Source organism: Tasmannia lanceolata, unplaced genomic scaffold, assembly GCF_043159265.1.
Source record: "Tasmannia lanceolata isolate RefF3 unplaced genomic scaffold, GAP_Taslan_0.1 ptg000002l, whole genome shotgun sequence".
In the NCBI taxonomy this organism is placed as follows: Eukaryota; Viridiplantae; Streptophyta; class Magnoliopsida; order Canellales; family Winteraceae; genus Tasmannia; species Tasmannia lanceolata.
In genome coordinates this window covers 58,395,708-58,411,292 of record NW_027518679.1, presented here as the reverse complement: position 1 = coordinate 58,411,292, position 15,585 = coordinate 58,395,708, and the positions used below count along the sequence as shown (strand labels likewise).

The 15,585-nt window shown below is 39.1% G+C and overlaps 2 protein-coding genes across 2 annotated transcripts; both read left to right on the top strand.

Annotated features, from left to right (window-relative positions):
- The first annotated feature begins 2,169 nt into the window (after window positions 1-2,169).
- LOC143887567 (uncharacterized) lies at window positions 2,170-10,509 on the top strand. The gene is made up of 7 exons (XM_077391646.1): window positions 2,170-2,583; window positions 3,692-3,769; window positions 4,923-5,069; window positions 6,486-6,638; window positions 6,796-6,864; window positions 8,059-8,211; window positions 8,571-10,509. Exons 1-7 carry the CDS (start codon window positions 2,226-2,228, stop codon window positions 10,427-10,429), a joined length of 2,817 nt encoding a protein of 938 aa, XP_077247761.1. The 5' UTR covers window positions 2,170-2,225; the 3' UTR covers window positions 10,430-10,509.
- A 361-nt stretch (window positions 10,510-10,870) lies between these two features.
- LOC143881463 (Pentatricopeptide repeat (PPR) superfamily protein) lies at window positions 10,871-14,564 on the top strand. The gene is made up of 2 exons (XM_077384545.1): window positions 10,871-11,491; window positions 12,971-14,564. The coding sequence occupies exons 1-2, from the start codon at window positions 10,899-10,901 to the stop codon at window positions 14,562-14,564; spliced, it is 2,187 nt and encodes a 728-aa protein (XP_077240660.1). The 5' UTR covers window positions 10,871-10,898.
- The last annotated feature ends 1,021 nt before the right edge of the window (window positions 14,565-15,585 follow it).

Below are 15,585 nucleotides of genomic sequence, written 5' to 3'. Positions count from 1 at the left end.
AGCCTTTGTCCCAAACTAGTTAGGGTCGGCTAAATTAATCCTGGTTCTAGTTGGGTTTTTCTACGTAGATCATTTTCTTCAATTCTACCATATCCAAGGTCATGTTTATTGTTATGTTCCTAGCGATAAAGTCTTTCCTCGCTGTTTCTACCCAAGTTGTTTTCGGTCTGCCCCTACCTCTTTTTACTCCATTAATTTGGCACGAGTCACCTCTTCTCATCGGAGCATCCAAAGGCCTACGTTTGATATGTCCAAACCATCTTAAGCAGTGCTCTCTCATCTTCTCCTCAATTGGTGCCACCCCCACCTTTTTACGAATGTCTTCATTTTTAATTCTATCTAACCTTGTGTGGGCCGCACATCCATTTGAGCATTCGCATCGCCGCTACACTCATCTTATGCATGCTACTTCTTTGTGGCCTAACATTCTGAGATGTACGGCATGGCTGGCCTTACAGCTGTATAATTGAAAAAAAAATAAAAATCCCTCTAATCTTTTCATCAATTTCTTCAAATTCAAGATTTGAAAAACTATGTATAATTGAACAAAAAAATATGGGATGCACAAAATGCTAGCTAAAGGGACCTTTTACTAATGAAGATAAGTTGGAAGACGTAGTTTGAGTGACCGAAATGGTCTTCTATAGGACTCTCAATCGAGATGGGCAAGCTTGAAGCTCGCCCATAATTAAAATGAGAACAAGCCAAACCAAGCTTGGTCAAAAGTTGAACCCCGAATTCTAATTTGGGCTGAGCTTGATCAAGGGTCGTCCAGCCCGTTATAGGCTCGGGCCTGATAATATATTTACTATATAATTTTCAAGATTTTTATGCCCTTAAAAATCAGTAGATATTAATTAAATAGGTTACTAAAACATTAATATCCTACAGGCAATAGTTCGACATTAAATAGGTTTTTTTTCTTTCTTTATTTTGCCCCTCTTCAGCCCACTCCATATGAACGGTTTGGATCCTCATATCCTATAGGCTATAGTTCGACCTCAGATTTATTAAATGAATAAGACACAATTTGCAAAAAATCAATCGGTGTGGCTTTTCTCACATGCCAAAGCCAACAAGTTTAATGGCTTTCTATGAAATTGGCTTTTCTGTGCTTGCCTTAGTCTTTTCTTGTGCAGAAAATAAGAGGTGATGGGCAAGCCCGAACTCGGCCTGAAGCCCGTTGTTGAGTTTGGGCTAAGTTTGGGCAAGCAAATTTTCTAATTTAGTCAAGCCCGAAGCCCGTCGTATAGACATGGGCTGAGCTTGAGCACCTCCGGCCCGCCCAAGCTCGGCCCGATTGACAGTCCTAGTCTTGTAGAGTGTGTAGCACGTTGCACATAGATTATCTTCTTCTCTTTGGCTTCTAGATCCTTTACGAATGACTTTGAGTGATGCGAAGAGACCTATATATTAAATGAGTGAAATAAGCAATTAAAATTTAATAGTTTATGGCTTGTGGAGTGTCCAACTCGCCGTAGACGGATTATCTTGACCCTTGGTTTCTAGATGGGGGGACTTCGAGTCATGGTGAGAGACTTAATGAAGAGCCATTGAGATGGTCATGTGGAATATATGACTCGCCCTTAAGTAATCAACAAGATTTATGTTTACACACCAGCCTTTTTTTTAACCCGGAAATTATGTGGAAACCTGGTGTGAAATGGTCATGTGGAGTGTGGAGCACGTTGCAGATAGATTATCTTCATTCTCTTTGGCTTCTAGATCGACTTTTGAGTCATGTGGTGACCAATAAGGTGTCAATTTTTACCCCCAATTACAGACCAAATTCTATCTCTCTTTCCTTGATATTCCATTTATAGGGTCTGGCCGAATGGTCAGGAACTGTAGATCCAATGCAGTGACTGTCTAGATTGGACAAAAGTGGGTTTCATCTCATTCTCATTTTGCAACAAATGTGGAATGAAAAAATATTCCATACAAGGGTTGCCCGGAAGTCATTACACACGTTAGGGAAGTGACATATTCCTACCCTTTTCTTCTCTCGGCCACTCCTTTTACACCACGAAGGTTACAGAGAGTGTGTAGCAAGTTATAGAAGTATTTTCTTGACTGGTGTTTGATGGATGAGGAAGACTTTAGAATTTGGACCCCGCTTGCCTTTCTTTCTCTCTCTATATCTCTCTCTATATATTGCTTGGAAGGCAATTGCAAGTTCGCTTCTAGTGTGGAGTTTGAAGTTTGGACATAAAGGTGTTAAAAGTATGAGGGGTTTAATTGTAGTGGTGTTGTTCTCTGTGAGTGTGTGTTGCTGCTTTTATGGGTTTCAAGCATGTTTGGAGCAAGAAAGAAAAGCTCTCTTACAACTGAAGCACTCCATCAGCTATCCATATAATGCTTCATCTTTTCATTTTATGGATTGGGTTGGTGAGGATTGTTGCCAATGGAATGGTGTATTGTGTGCTTCTTCTTCATCTCGTGTTGTTAATCTGGACCTTACCTCTGCAAGGGGAGACACGCTTGGAACATGGTATCCAAATGCTACTCTATTTGCCCAATTCAAGGAATTGGAGTTGTTAGATTTGACATGGAATGATATCGGTGGATGGGTTATGCCGCACGGTAATCTTGAATTTGTCTAATTTTAAATAAGTAAAACACCTCCAAAACAGGATTTCGTTCGAAATATAAAGAAGAAAGTGAAATTGACCAACAATTTGGGTCGGGTCTGGTTGAGCTTTTTCTAAAAACTGAATTAGGGTCAACCCAAACCCGACCTGATTTCATGGTTAAAAGCTCAACCTGAATTCCCAAAAACCGACACGGGTTGCACCCCTAAATTTGGTCACTTTCAGTGTTTATTTTTTTGTATTTTTTTTTGCATTCCGTGGGGATTCGAGCTCACTTCCTTGTCTTCTAGCACATGTGTCACAACATGTGCTCAACCCGGTAAAAGCTCAACCAGAATTCCCAAAAATCAACACTGGTTGCACTTGGTCACTTTCAGTGTTTTTTTTTGGCATTCCGTGGGGATTCAAGCTCGCTTCCTTGTCTTCTTGCACATGTGTCACCACATGGGATATCTTCTTTATTTTCCAAACGAAATCCTGTTTTGCTAGAAGCGCTCTTTAGAAAATATTTCCTTTAATTATGTTCTATTTCTTTCGACGTGAAATGGGTGTAAAAAAACTTGCACTAAAATGGGTGTAGGAAATATTTGTGCCCATTTATAAGTGAGAAAGTAAGTGAGAAAGTGGGAGTAAACTTTGTTTTAGACCCATTTTATGTTGAAAGAAATGGAGCCTTTGAGAATTCAAATATGTTGATGGAGATTAAGCAAATCTGGTCTTTCTTACTTTTCAAAAGGAGTCAAAATGGATGAATGAAACCTCTGTATTTTACCTGAATTTTTGAAAAGAAATGACCTAACAATAATGGACAAAGGACACATTAAAAATGGGATTTGCTAGATAATTTTGCGGAAAGCCATTTCACAGCTCACTTTTGCGGGAGAGAACAACCACAAGGCTTATTACGAAAGTTTTCAGTCTTATTTTGAAAGTATTCAACATTCATTACCAGCTTATGAGATTTTTAGTCTTATTATGAAAGTTTTTATCCCAAATCCCATATAAGATTTAGTTAACATTTTTATTGTTTAAAAGAAGAAATCTATAATGGTCACCAACTAGCCCTCTCAGTGTTGCTTCTTCATTTTTCTTTTGTGCAGGGTTCACACAAATGAAAAGCTTAAAGATATTGAAACTTGGGCTGAATATGCTAAACGAAAGCAGCCAATCATTGTCGGGTATCAACTCTGCCATGCCATGGATCTCTCAAATTCACATCTCACACGTGCACACAACCGCCCTAACAAAAATAAAATTATGATTTGTGTGAAACAACCAATTACTCCAAGAGTTTAAGATGTTAGAGTTGGTGCTATTTAATCATTTATACGTCAACACTCCCCCTAACGCATAGTCCCAATTTTTTGGGTTGGCCGTACACGTGGATTTTTAATAATAAGGAGTTGGTGGGTTTTGAACCTGACATACAGTGAGGCAATAGCCCTGATGCCATGAGAAACAACCATTTACTCCTAAGGCTTAAGCTATTAGAGTTGGCGTTACTTAATCATTTATACTTCAACAATTTGTAGTTGTAGGTATACCATCTTTTGTCTAAGCAGTGCAGAGAAAGAAAGAAGATAGCAAAACCAAGATACAACTAGTCTACGGTTTTCCCAAAACCGTAAGAGGAGGAGGAGAAAACTTCTTTCAAGTCTTAAAATGTGAATTCAAATTCATTTCGTCCAAAAACTTCTATCTTTCCAATGTCACATACCTTAACACTAGAGAGAAAACTCTTAAATTCTAAAACTAACCACTAAAAGAGATATTAGTCTTCTAATAAAACAAACTTCCAATGCTTTCTAAAATCTAAATACTAGTGTCTTACTTGATTGCTAAAGGAAAATAATAGAATTTGTGACCGGGCTGATTTGGAGTTGCACGGCTGCAACATCTTCACATGTTCAAATAAATAATTAGTGGAGTACCAGTTAATAGAATTATGTTCTATTGATATGGAGGGTGAGCCGTGGCGCAACGGTAAGGCTGCTCTGGGTTCAAGTCATGGAAACAGCCTCTTTGCAAAGCAGGGGTAAGGCTACATACATCTAGCCCTCCCTAGACCCCGCAATGGCGAGAGCCTCGTGCACTGGGCCGTCTTTTTTTTATATATGCTTTGGATGGAAATTGACTCTTTTTTATGATCTGTATGACTCTTGTTTACGATTTGTATGGAGCATATCTCTCCCCTTTCCACCTTTTCAACTCCTCTCAATGTTAGTTCATGGAATAATTTTACATGGTTGCGAAGCATGCCCATATTTTTTTCCCAATTGTACATGACATTTTTTTCACAACATAAGTGTATAATTTGCTTACTTCTTACAGCTTTATGTGGTTTGACAAAACTACGAAGATTGGATCTTTACTACAACAATCTTGGTGATGAATCGCTTCCGACATGTCTATTGAGCACTCTCTCTCCATTGGAAGAATTAAACTTATCTGGGAATAATCTGAGAGGAAACTTATCTGGTATTGATTCTGCATTTTGCCATTTCATTTCTTTTTTAATACCAGTTGAAGAATGTAAGAACTAAAAGAGTAGATGTTCCAATTTAGAAATTTCTCACAAAGATGATCCAATTTAGAAATTGGTTGTTTCACAATTACAAAATGTGAAACAACCAATTACTCCAAAAGCTTAAGCTGTTAAAGTCGGTGTTATTTAATCATTTATACCTCAATACTCTCTCTAACCCTAGCCCCTTTTTTTGGATTAGCCATATACATGGCACATGTGGCACCTCTTTTGGGTTGGCCGTACACAAGATTTTTTTTAAATATCAAGGAATTGTTGGGTTTGGAACCCAGGACCTGTCATGAGGCAATAGCTTTGATACCATGTGAAACAACCAATAACTCCAAAAGCTTAAGCTGGTAGGGTATTATTTAATCATTTATACTTTCAACACAAACTATACAGTGCAATACTTTAATCCCTGAAAAGGTAAGGTTCTTTCATTTGTTGAATCAATAGAATTGATCGCATTCAAGGGGTATAAGTGGGCCTAGAAAGTGATCGTTTAGGCTGGCACTGTTTGTATTGGAGGAACTTTTCGGAAAACTTTAGAAAAGAAAATTTTTCTCCAAAATTTCTTGAATTTCTGTTGTTTGATTGCACATAAAAAAAAGTAACTTGAACCCCTCAACTTCAAGTTTTTTCTAGAAAACCTATGATTTATAAATAAGTCATAATCACATCATTTCCCTCTAAATACTTAAAATAAAATAAAATTTAAGAAATCTTTTTTTTGATGAGAAATGTTTTTCTTGCAATCCAAACAAGGCCTTAGGGCATGTTTGGTAACCATTAAAAAATGTTGGGTTTTGCTAGGGACTATGGCAAAATGACATTTCACGGATGGTCTGTTGCATGTCAGGCCAGCCACCTCATAAATGATCACAAAATCTGCTGAAAAGTGAGCCTCTGTGGCTGGTCTGACATGTGGCAGACCATCGCATATGGTCCCTAGCAAATCCCAAAAATGTTTCATTGAATATTAGTAAGGAGAAGTTGTGTTGTGACTGATGGGCAGAGTCAGAGGGACTTTGAAAGGATAGGAGTGGGAAGAATGAAAATATAGACTCAGAAAAAAAAAGGAAAAAAAAAAACTCAAGATGAAGTAGGGTATTTTTTTCCCACCGTATTTAGAGATTTCTCATACTCCATGGTGAGACTCATGCCCTCTCATGACTCCTCCCTTCCTTCTCAGCCCCTATCCAACAGTTAGGCCTACGAATATTCCATGAAATACTTTTTCATGGTTGCCAAACATGCCATAAGTGATAAAGAAAATTCTGTTTTTTCCCTTACATTGAAAGGAAATTGTTATTTGATACTAAATGAAGTGGGTTAAGAGATTTTATTTGTTCTTGATTTTCTTGTAGGTTTATGTGGCATGAAGAGACTCAAGGCCTTATATCTCAGCAACAACTATCTTAATGATCAAAGTCATCCATCATGTCTAGGCAACCTTTCCTCCATGGAAAATCTGGATTTATCAGGGAATAATTTTACTTTCTCAATTGGCATCTCAACAGGTACGGGGCATCCCGCTAATTCGAGATTTTCTTGCATGGTTTGATGCTGGCGAGATAGAGGCTTATGGCCAATTACTTTAAATTGTATCAGGTATTTTCCCATACTGAACTATATATCCAATTCCATGATCAATTTCTCTCTGTCTTATTCTTGCAGGGCTTTGCAAACTAAAGAACTTAGTTAGCTTGAGTCTCCAAAACTCAATCAAAGGCAATATACATTCATGTATGGGCATTACTTGCAATCACTTGATCTCTTTTACAATCAGTTACCTGAAGGATTTTTGCTAAGGAACTAGAAATTTAATAAAGGAAATGGGAAATGATATTCCCACTCCCTTTCGATCTTCCTTGGATCTCTCAATACACACACCTCACGTACACACAAGACACACAGACACAGATACATATGTTATTCTAAACATTAACTTTAGTGATCTCTTATGATCTTTGGCATTGAAAAACAAAGAAAAATCCGAATTAATGAGATGGGTTAGATACTTAGATATACCTTGTGCCCTGGCCAACTCTCCACGCTACGCAATCCGACGATGTTTGTAACTTTTCGAGCACAGGAGCGACTCGATAACGCCCCTTTGCCTTCTCTTACCTCTCAACCCTCCTAGGTTAATGGGAAACCTCTCTCAAAGTGAGTTCTCTCTCTCTCTCTCTCTCTCTCTCTCTCTCTCTCTCTCAATAAAGTCTCTTGATGTGTTGATGATAGAGGGACCAAGAGACTCTTTTATAGGCAAAGAGCTCCCATAAAACTCCTAAATTACGCCCAATTTCGTTTGGATCTTTAGGCACAATATTGGCAATAGTTATTTGAGTCAACTTGCCTCCCAAAACATTTCCAAACTTAAAGAATGGGCTTAGACAAAGAAAGGTTGCTTTAATATGCAAGGCAACACGTTTTAGGACCTGTTCGTTTAAGATTATGACAACCGATTGTCAGCTCCAAACCAATTATTGGGTTCAAAATTACATTTAAATTTGAGTCCAATAATCGGTTTGGTCCACACAATCGGTTGTAATAATCTTAAACAATCAGGGACTTAGCAACTCTAAAACATAGTATTACAAGTTTTAGAAAGTCTAAAACATGGAAACGTTTTTGCTATCCAATAAAATTATTAACCTCTTAACTTAGAAAACGTCCAACAACACACAATACGAAAGCAACCAATATAATGAGCTACGTGATATGACTTTGTGGATGAGGTTATAATAAGCTTGTGGCCAACGTCAGGTCCCACATTGGGTCAAGGGGGTGTGATCAAGATGGTTGATCTGGTGAACCATCATGAGGCAACTCATATGGTCAAGGGGGTGTGATATAGAAATTTGTGTTTTTTTCCCTTGTATGGAAAATGTCTTTGTGGTTTGGTAATAAATAAAATGTTTGAAATTTTCCTTGTAGGTTTGTGTGGGTTGAAGAGACTCACGACTCTAGACCTCAGCAAAAACTATCTTGAAGATCAAAATCTTCCATCATGTCTGACCAACCTTTCCTCCCTAGAAATATTGGATTTATCGGAGAATAGTCTTATATTTCCATTTGGAAACTCTACAGGTATGGGGAAATAGTATTTTCTCATCCAAATTAAATGATGGGTGAACTAGTTTTGGTTTTCACTTTCATTTCTCTGTCATTTTAATGATAAGATGATGCATTTGATTGGCTTTTGCGGATTTTCAACTCTGCTTGTTTCAAACATATTAAAAGCCCAAGGGCATTGTGAATCTTGAAGAGCAGATAGTTGGTTTTTTTGTAAATAAACTCGAAATTTAACAAAGAAAATGGGGAATGATATTCTCACTCCCATATTTCAATAATGGCGCTTCAACCTTCAGACTTTTTTATAATTGAAATAAAAAACAAAATAATAATTTTATTATCCTAATCCTTTCTGTTTTGTCTTATTTTTTCAGGGATTTGCAAACTAAGGAACCTACTTAACTTGAATCTCAAAAACAATTCAATTGAGGGTATTATTCATCCCTGTATGAAAGACATGCATTACTTGCAATCGATTGATCTCTCTTACAACCACTTTACAGGGATGATTCCTTCATTCATTTTCAACAACCTAACGAAGATAGAGACTTTTGATATTTCAAATAATCAATTCATGGGTGTGTTCTCATTTTCAATGTTTGCCAACCTCTCAAAGCTTTCAGAAGTTCGCCTTTCAAACAATGTCCAATTAGAGGTTGAAACTGAATACCCACATTGGTTTCCTACTTTTCAACTCACTGACCTTTACATAGAAAATTCCAAGCTCAACCAACATAGCACTCATGACATTCCTAGCTTCATTTCTAATCAGCATTACTTGTCCACTTTACATTTGGATCATAGCTCCCTAAAAGGTTTCATCCCATCTTGGCTATTGTACAATACTACAATGCTTACAACCTTGTCATTGAGGGGTAACTTATTCCAAGGCTCAATTCCTAAGTCTACACATAGCACTTCACTTGTTTCTTTTCTAGATATCTCTGAAAACAATCTCTCTGGGTCACTTCCTACAAACATTGGTACACTTCTCCCTTATTTGTCTTACTTCAACCTGTCCAAAAATATTTTGCTAGGTAGGATACCTTTGTCAATGGGTGAAATGGCAGACTTAGACGTATTAGACCTATCTAACAACCATCTTTCAGGAGAAATGCCACATCAACTAACCAAAAATTGTACTTCACTGGCTTACGTAAGTGTATCAAGTAATAGGTTACAAGGAAACTTTCTGCCACTAGATGCCAACTTGACACAACTAGAAGTTTTACTTGTTAACCACAATAACTTCACAGGAACAATCCCATCTAGCTTGTTGAATAGTCCCTACTTGATGATTCTAGATATGAGAAAAAATAACCTATCTGGCCCTATTCCAAGTTGGTTATTCAGTTTCTCAAAATTGGCATCACTTCTTCTAGGGAATAATTTCTTCCAAGCACACATTCCAATACAATTGTGCCAACTAAGTAACATTAATACCTTGGATCTCTCCAATAATTCTCTTTACGGAAATATACCTTCTTGTCTCAACAACATTACTTCGTGGAAGAAAAAATCTCCAATCCAATTTCACAGTATTGTTTTGAATACAACATTCTTTGATCCTAGGCCTAAGACCTCTTTCACCACTAAGGGAGTAACTTACTATTACGAGGGCCTACCTTTTAACTTGATGACCGGAATCGATTTGTCCTTGAATCAATTGACGGGTGATATTCCTTTCCAAATAGGAGACCTAGGAGAACTTCGCTCATTAAATTTGTCTAATAACCTCCTAACTGGCCATATCCCTCAATCATTTCAAGACTTAGAAAACTTGGAGAGTTTGGATCTCTCTCATAACAAGTTGGTGGGGAGAATCCCTTATGAATTAGCTCATCTCTATTCACTTGAGGTTTTCTTAGTCGCATACAATAACCTATCAGGGAGCATTCCTTATGAGAGACAATTTTTCACTTTTAGTGAGAATAGCTATGAGGGAAATCCATATCTATGTGGCCCACCACTTAAAAGAAATTGTTCCTTGGACATCCCTTCACAACCTCCTAAAGATGAGGGGAAAACTTCTGGGGTTCTTGACAATCATGTGATTTTCTACTCATTCGTGGCAATGTCATATGCTATGGGATTTTGGGGAGTCGTTGGCTTTCTTATCTTCAATAAGAATTGGAGGCATAAATACTTCGGGGTCATGGATGCATATATTGAATTGTGGATCGAGAAGCTGTCACGATTTTGTCATTATTTGAGAAATCATTGTTGGATGTAATAGTATAACTTTCCTTTGCTTGTAACATAAAGTAATATTGAAATTAATAATAAGATTTCTCTCAAGTTTTACTGCACTAATTTTGTATGTTATGAATGACTTATGACCACAAAGATCAAATCAACCACCCCAAAAATAATAGTGTTGATGACTCCAGAGAAACGAGCAACTGCAGTTGTATGATTTCCCATCAAAATCAAATACATGGTGTCAACCTCCATTGATTAGCTTTATATCTGTATTAGAATGGGGCTCACAAGTTCAATGGTTCAGATCGTTCCAAAGTAAGGACGGATAGTTCCAAAGTAACAGTTCACAAAAGAATATATTGGGGCCCATATAATTGGATGATCCAAACCATTCAATTATTGGGCGTCAACAATCCTCCCTCAACTCAGTCTTCAAATGGCACATGCCCACCACTTGGTTTTCTTTGAAGCTATCTCTCTCTCTCTCTCTCTCTCTCTCTATGTCAACAATCCTCCCTCAACCCAGTCTTACCCTCACTCACCCCCCAAACCCAAAACCCCATCTCCTCCTCTCCACACTCCTCACCTCCTCCTCCTCCACCCCCACCCCCACCCCCACCCTCTCCCAACTAAAACAAATCCACGCCCAAATACTCCGCACCGGCCTCCTCCAACAATCCCCGTCTCTCCTCACCAAACTCCTCCTCTGCTCCTCCAGCCTCGACTACTCCCTCTCCCTCCTCCGCCAATTCCCCAACACCCAACTCTGTAATAAAATCCTTAGACATCTCTCTAGAAGCCCCCACCCAGAAAAGACCCTTTTGTTTTATGGTGGGTTGAGGAGAAAAGGAGTTGTTTTGCTCGATAGCTTTAGTTTCCCGCCCATTTTGAAGGCATGTGCTAGGGTTTCGGCTTTCGGAGAAGGGAGGGAGATTCACGGGCTTACTGTTAAGATGGGTTTTGATTCGGACCCGTTTCTTCAGACTGGTTTGGTCGGGGTTTATGCGGGGTGTGGGCGGGTTTGGGATGCTCGGTTTCTGTTTGATAGAATGTCTGTGAGAGACGTTGTTACGTGGAGCGTCATGCTGGACGGGTACGTAGTATTACGCACATGGTCTTGCATGGTGAAATGTACAGCTTACCCCCATCCAAACCGTCCATTTGATGGGTCACAACATAATCATAATCATGTCCGAAGGATGATCCCAACCCTTCGATCTATACAGGTTTCCGTAATATGCAGTTCCTTTGTAAATCCAAGGGCTAGTATCATCTTATCTTACGGAAATGATTTTTGGGGCGCAACCTATTTACGTTGTGGCCCATCAAACTGACTTGACAGTTTGGATCATCCCGTAGCCCGTTCAATAATTTTTCAAAAATATTGGATTATAAGGGCTTACATTATTGTTCACTTGCCCAATTCAACTCCCTGGTAAAACACTGGTAAAAGAGCAGTAATAAATACACTAGTGGGTGGCATGGGGAAGAGAAGGGGGCGAAAATTTCACTTACCTTGTGGGGCCTACCTGCTGGATGACTAGACCATTGAGAAGGGCACAATCAAGGGCTAGGATTGTTTTGATCTTTTGGGATTTATCATTTTGACAAATGCACTAGTCTCGCCCAATCAAAGAAAATCTAGTTATTTGGGAAATGAAATATTTATCTCCCTTTCTTCCCCAGACTGCCCCTTGTGTAAAAAGAGTAGTCATAACTCATAAGTCATAACTCATTTCATAATACACTAGAAGGGGTGGTCCGGGGAAGTAAGGGGGATGAGTATATCACTTCCCATCTGGTATTAATTTTTTTTGATAGGTATTAATATTAGGGCTGCAACTCGGGTCCGGCGGGTCGGGTTTTGGAGAACCCAACCCTACTCGAGAAATATCTTGAGTCGGGTCAGATTTTTTTTCGGAAAACCCACTATTCCCAAACCCGGCCCTACCCATGATAAATCTCGGGTCGGGTTTTTTCACGTTGACGCAATTTTTTAAGGAAAATTCTTGTTTGGCAAGGCAACTCAACTCATAGAAGTAGAAATTACACTCACATTACACTTGAATCAAACAATGATGTAATTACACTCACAATACACTTGAATCAAACAATGTTGTAATCAAACAATGTTGTAATTACAATCAAACAATGCTGAATCAAACACTTGAATCAACTCAACTCAACTCAACTCAACTCAACTCATAGAAGCAGAAATTACACTCACATACAATAACAGTGGGTGCGTGGGTTTTCACTTTTAACTTTTAACTAACAATAGAAAAAATGTACATACTATAACTTATGTAACTCGGGTCGGGTCGGGCCCTTCAAACCCGGCTCGACCCGAGATTCATGCGGGCTTTTGAATGCTCAACCCGGCTCGACCCGAAACCCATGAAACCTGAACCCAACCCAGGCTATTTTCGGGTCGGGTCGATGCGGGTCGGGTAAAACCCCGCTCGAGTTGCAGCCCTAGGTATTATTGTGCGTGGTGACCTACTGACCTTAGTCATTAAAGGGGTGGATTTATCATTTCTCTATCTCAAGTCTCTCTAATTTTAACATTCAGTTATTCTCGTGCCGGCCTCCATGACGATACGTTACTTCTATTTGAAGAGATGAAGAGCTCCGACGTCTCGCCGGATGTCGTCGTTCTCGCTACCGTTCTTTCAGCCTGCGGGCGCTCCGGTAATCTGAATTCCGGCAAATCAATTCACCGATACATTTCCGACACCAACTTCGTATCGGATTCTCATTTGCATATCTCCCTCATAACCATGTATGCCTCTTGTGGGTCCATGGATGTTGCCCACCACTTGTTTGACAAAATGCCTTCTAAAAACATAATTGCTTCTACCGCTCTAATTTCTGGGTATTCCAAGGTTGGCAAAATAAAAATTGCTCGTTCAATTTTCGACCAAATCCTTGAAAAAGACTTGGTTTGTTGGAGCGCCATGATTGCCGGCTACGCGGAGAGCGATAGTCCTAATGAAGCTATCAAATTGTTCAAGGAGATGCAAAATTCAGGCATAAGACCTGATCAAGTTACAATGTTGAGTGTTATTTCGGCTTGCGGCCATTTGGGTGCTTTGGATCAAGCAAAATGGATTCATATATTTGTTGACAAGAATGGATTTGGTGATATATTGTCTATAAACAATGCCATGATTGACATGTATTCAAAATGCGGGAGTTTGGACAATGCGCGCCTAGTGTTTGATGAAATGACAAAAAGAAATGTGATTTCTTGGACAAGTATGATAATTGGGCTTGCCATGTATGGGGAGGGGAGATTGGCATTAAGAGTGTTTGATCAAATGAAAAGAGAGAGAATTGAGCCCAATGAGGTTACATTTGTGGGCGTGCTTTATGCTTGTAGCCATGCCGGTTTGGTAGACGAGGGCCGTTGGATCTTCGCATCTATGATCAAAGAACACCAAATCGCACCCATGCATGAGCATTATGGGTGCATGGTAGATCTCCTCGGCCGTGCTAATTGTCTAGAAGAAGCAGCCGAGCTTATAGAAAGAATGCCATTTGAACCTAATATTGTGGTTTGGGGGTCTTTGTTGGGGGCTTGTAGAGTCCATGGTAATGTGGGGCTAGGGGAACTTGCGGCGAAGAGGCTTTTGAAGATTGACCCAGATCATGATGGAGCTTATGTGCTTCTATCAAACATTTACGCGAAAGCAAACAGATGGGGAGATGTGGGTGAGGTGAGGAGATTGATGAAAGAGAGGGGGATTACAAAAGAACGGGGGTGTAGTTGGATTGAATTGGATGGTGAGATACATGAATTTTTTATGGGTGATGAGTCTCATCCGAAAGCTGATGAAATTTATGAGAAGTTGAATGAGGTTGTTGATGAGTTGAAGGTGGTGGGTTATGCTCCAAACAGTGGTAGTGTGTTGGTTGATTTGGAAGAGGAAGAGAAGAGGGAGGCAGTTCTGTTGCACAGTGAGAAATTGGCTCTTGCTCTTGGGCTGTTGAATGGAGGAAAAGGGCCTTGCATTCGGATAGTAAAGAATCTTAGAGTATGTGAAGATTGCCACAGTTTTATGAAGTGGGTTTCAAAGGTGTTTGAGAGGGAGATTGTGGTTAGAGATAGAACTCGTTTCCACCATTACAGGAACGGCTTATGTTCTTGTAAGGACTTTTGGTGACACAAATTTTTTTATTTTTTATTTTTTAAATCCTCTCTTCATTTGTATTGAGCTAATGGCCATTAGGTATAACTTATTAAAATATGTTTTTAAAGGATCCTTCAATGCTTTATCTAATTTTTTTATGAAAATACTCTTCAATAAATTCTAAAGCATTATTTCTTCTTAAAATGTAGCCATAATGTTCTCATATTATAAATTATTGCAGTTTCGCAAGAATACAGAACAAAAATATTTGGGGAAAGAGTCACAAGACATACTTCTAGATTTACTTCAATAGCATTTTGGTGTTAACATATAGGTGTGTCTTACGGACTTATTGAAAACATATTTTTCTTATTTGGATTATTCAATAAAGTCACATTTTTAAAAAAATAATAATGAAAGGAGATCATGTCTTCTTTCTTTGATAAAATCCTTGAATTCACGAGTATAGGGCAAATATATTATATTTAGTATAAAGTTAGTGACTTCGTTTTCCGTTACTGTTTGGGGTAAAATCCAACCTCCAATAAGGCCCTGACTATTGGTGTAGGAGATTCAAGATCACCAGAACACGGAAAGGTCGCTGAGCCTAAGATAGTCATCTCGCAACTCGTCTAGAAACCCTAAAAGCATTGGAGATGGGATAAACTTTGAAACCGACTTCTTCGAAAGCCCGACCAATCATAGCAGACTCCAAGAATAACGGATGTGGACTTTAGGCCTATCATAAGGGGGACCAAACTCCATGGTGCGCATCTGATAACTCTTTGGTCTCACTATTCTATATCTCCAGCTTAGTTTGTACCATTGTTGCCTTGTCTGACTTAAGTCTCGAAGGGTCCCTCGGAGTCCAGACTTTGGGCCTTTTTTATGCCTTCTTTGTGCTCGTGGGTCGCAGGCAGCTACAGCTGCCAAGCTTGGTGCAGGACAACCTTCGGGAGCTTCAATCCGGCTGGATGCAACTCTCGCTAGCATTCATCCTTTAGGAAAGTACAAATCAAAGCATGAGTGTCAATGGATCCACTTCTGATCAGAT

Excerpts from the sequence above, each read along its gene's own strand:
- LOC143887567 (XM_077391646.1), top strand. The coding sequence starts at position 2,226 with ATGAGGGGTTTAATTGTAGTGGTGTTGTTCTCTGTGAGTGTGTGTTGC. Across the intron at positions 5,070-6,485 it reads TCTGAGAGGAAACTTATCTG|GTTTATGTGGCATGAAGAGA; the intron begins GTATTGATTCTG and ends ATTTTCTTGTAG. Across the intron at positions 6,865-8,058 it reads CAAAGGCAATATACATTCAT|GTTTGTGTGGGTTGAAGAGA; the intron begins GTATGGGCATTA and ends TTTTCCTTGTAG.
- LOC143881463 (XM_077384545.1), top strand. The coding sequence starts at position 10,899 with ATGTCAACAATCCTCCCTCAACCCAGTCTTACCCTCACTCACCCCCCA. Across the intron at positions 11,492-12,970 it reads TGGAGCGTCATGCTGGACGG|TTATTCTCGTGCCGGCCTCC; the intron begins GTACGTAGTATT and ends TTTAACATTCAG.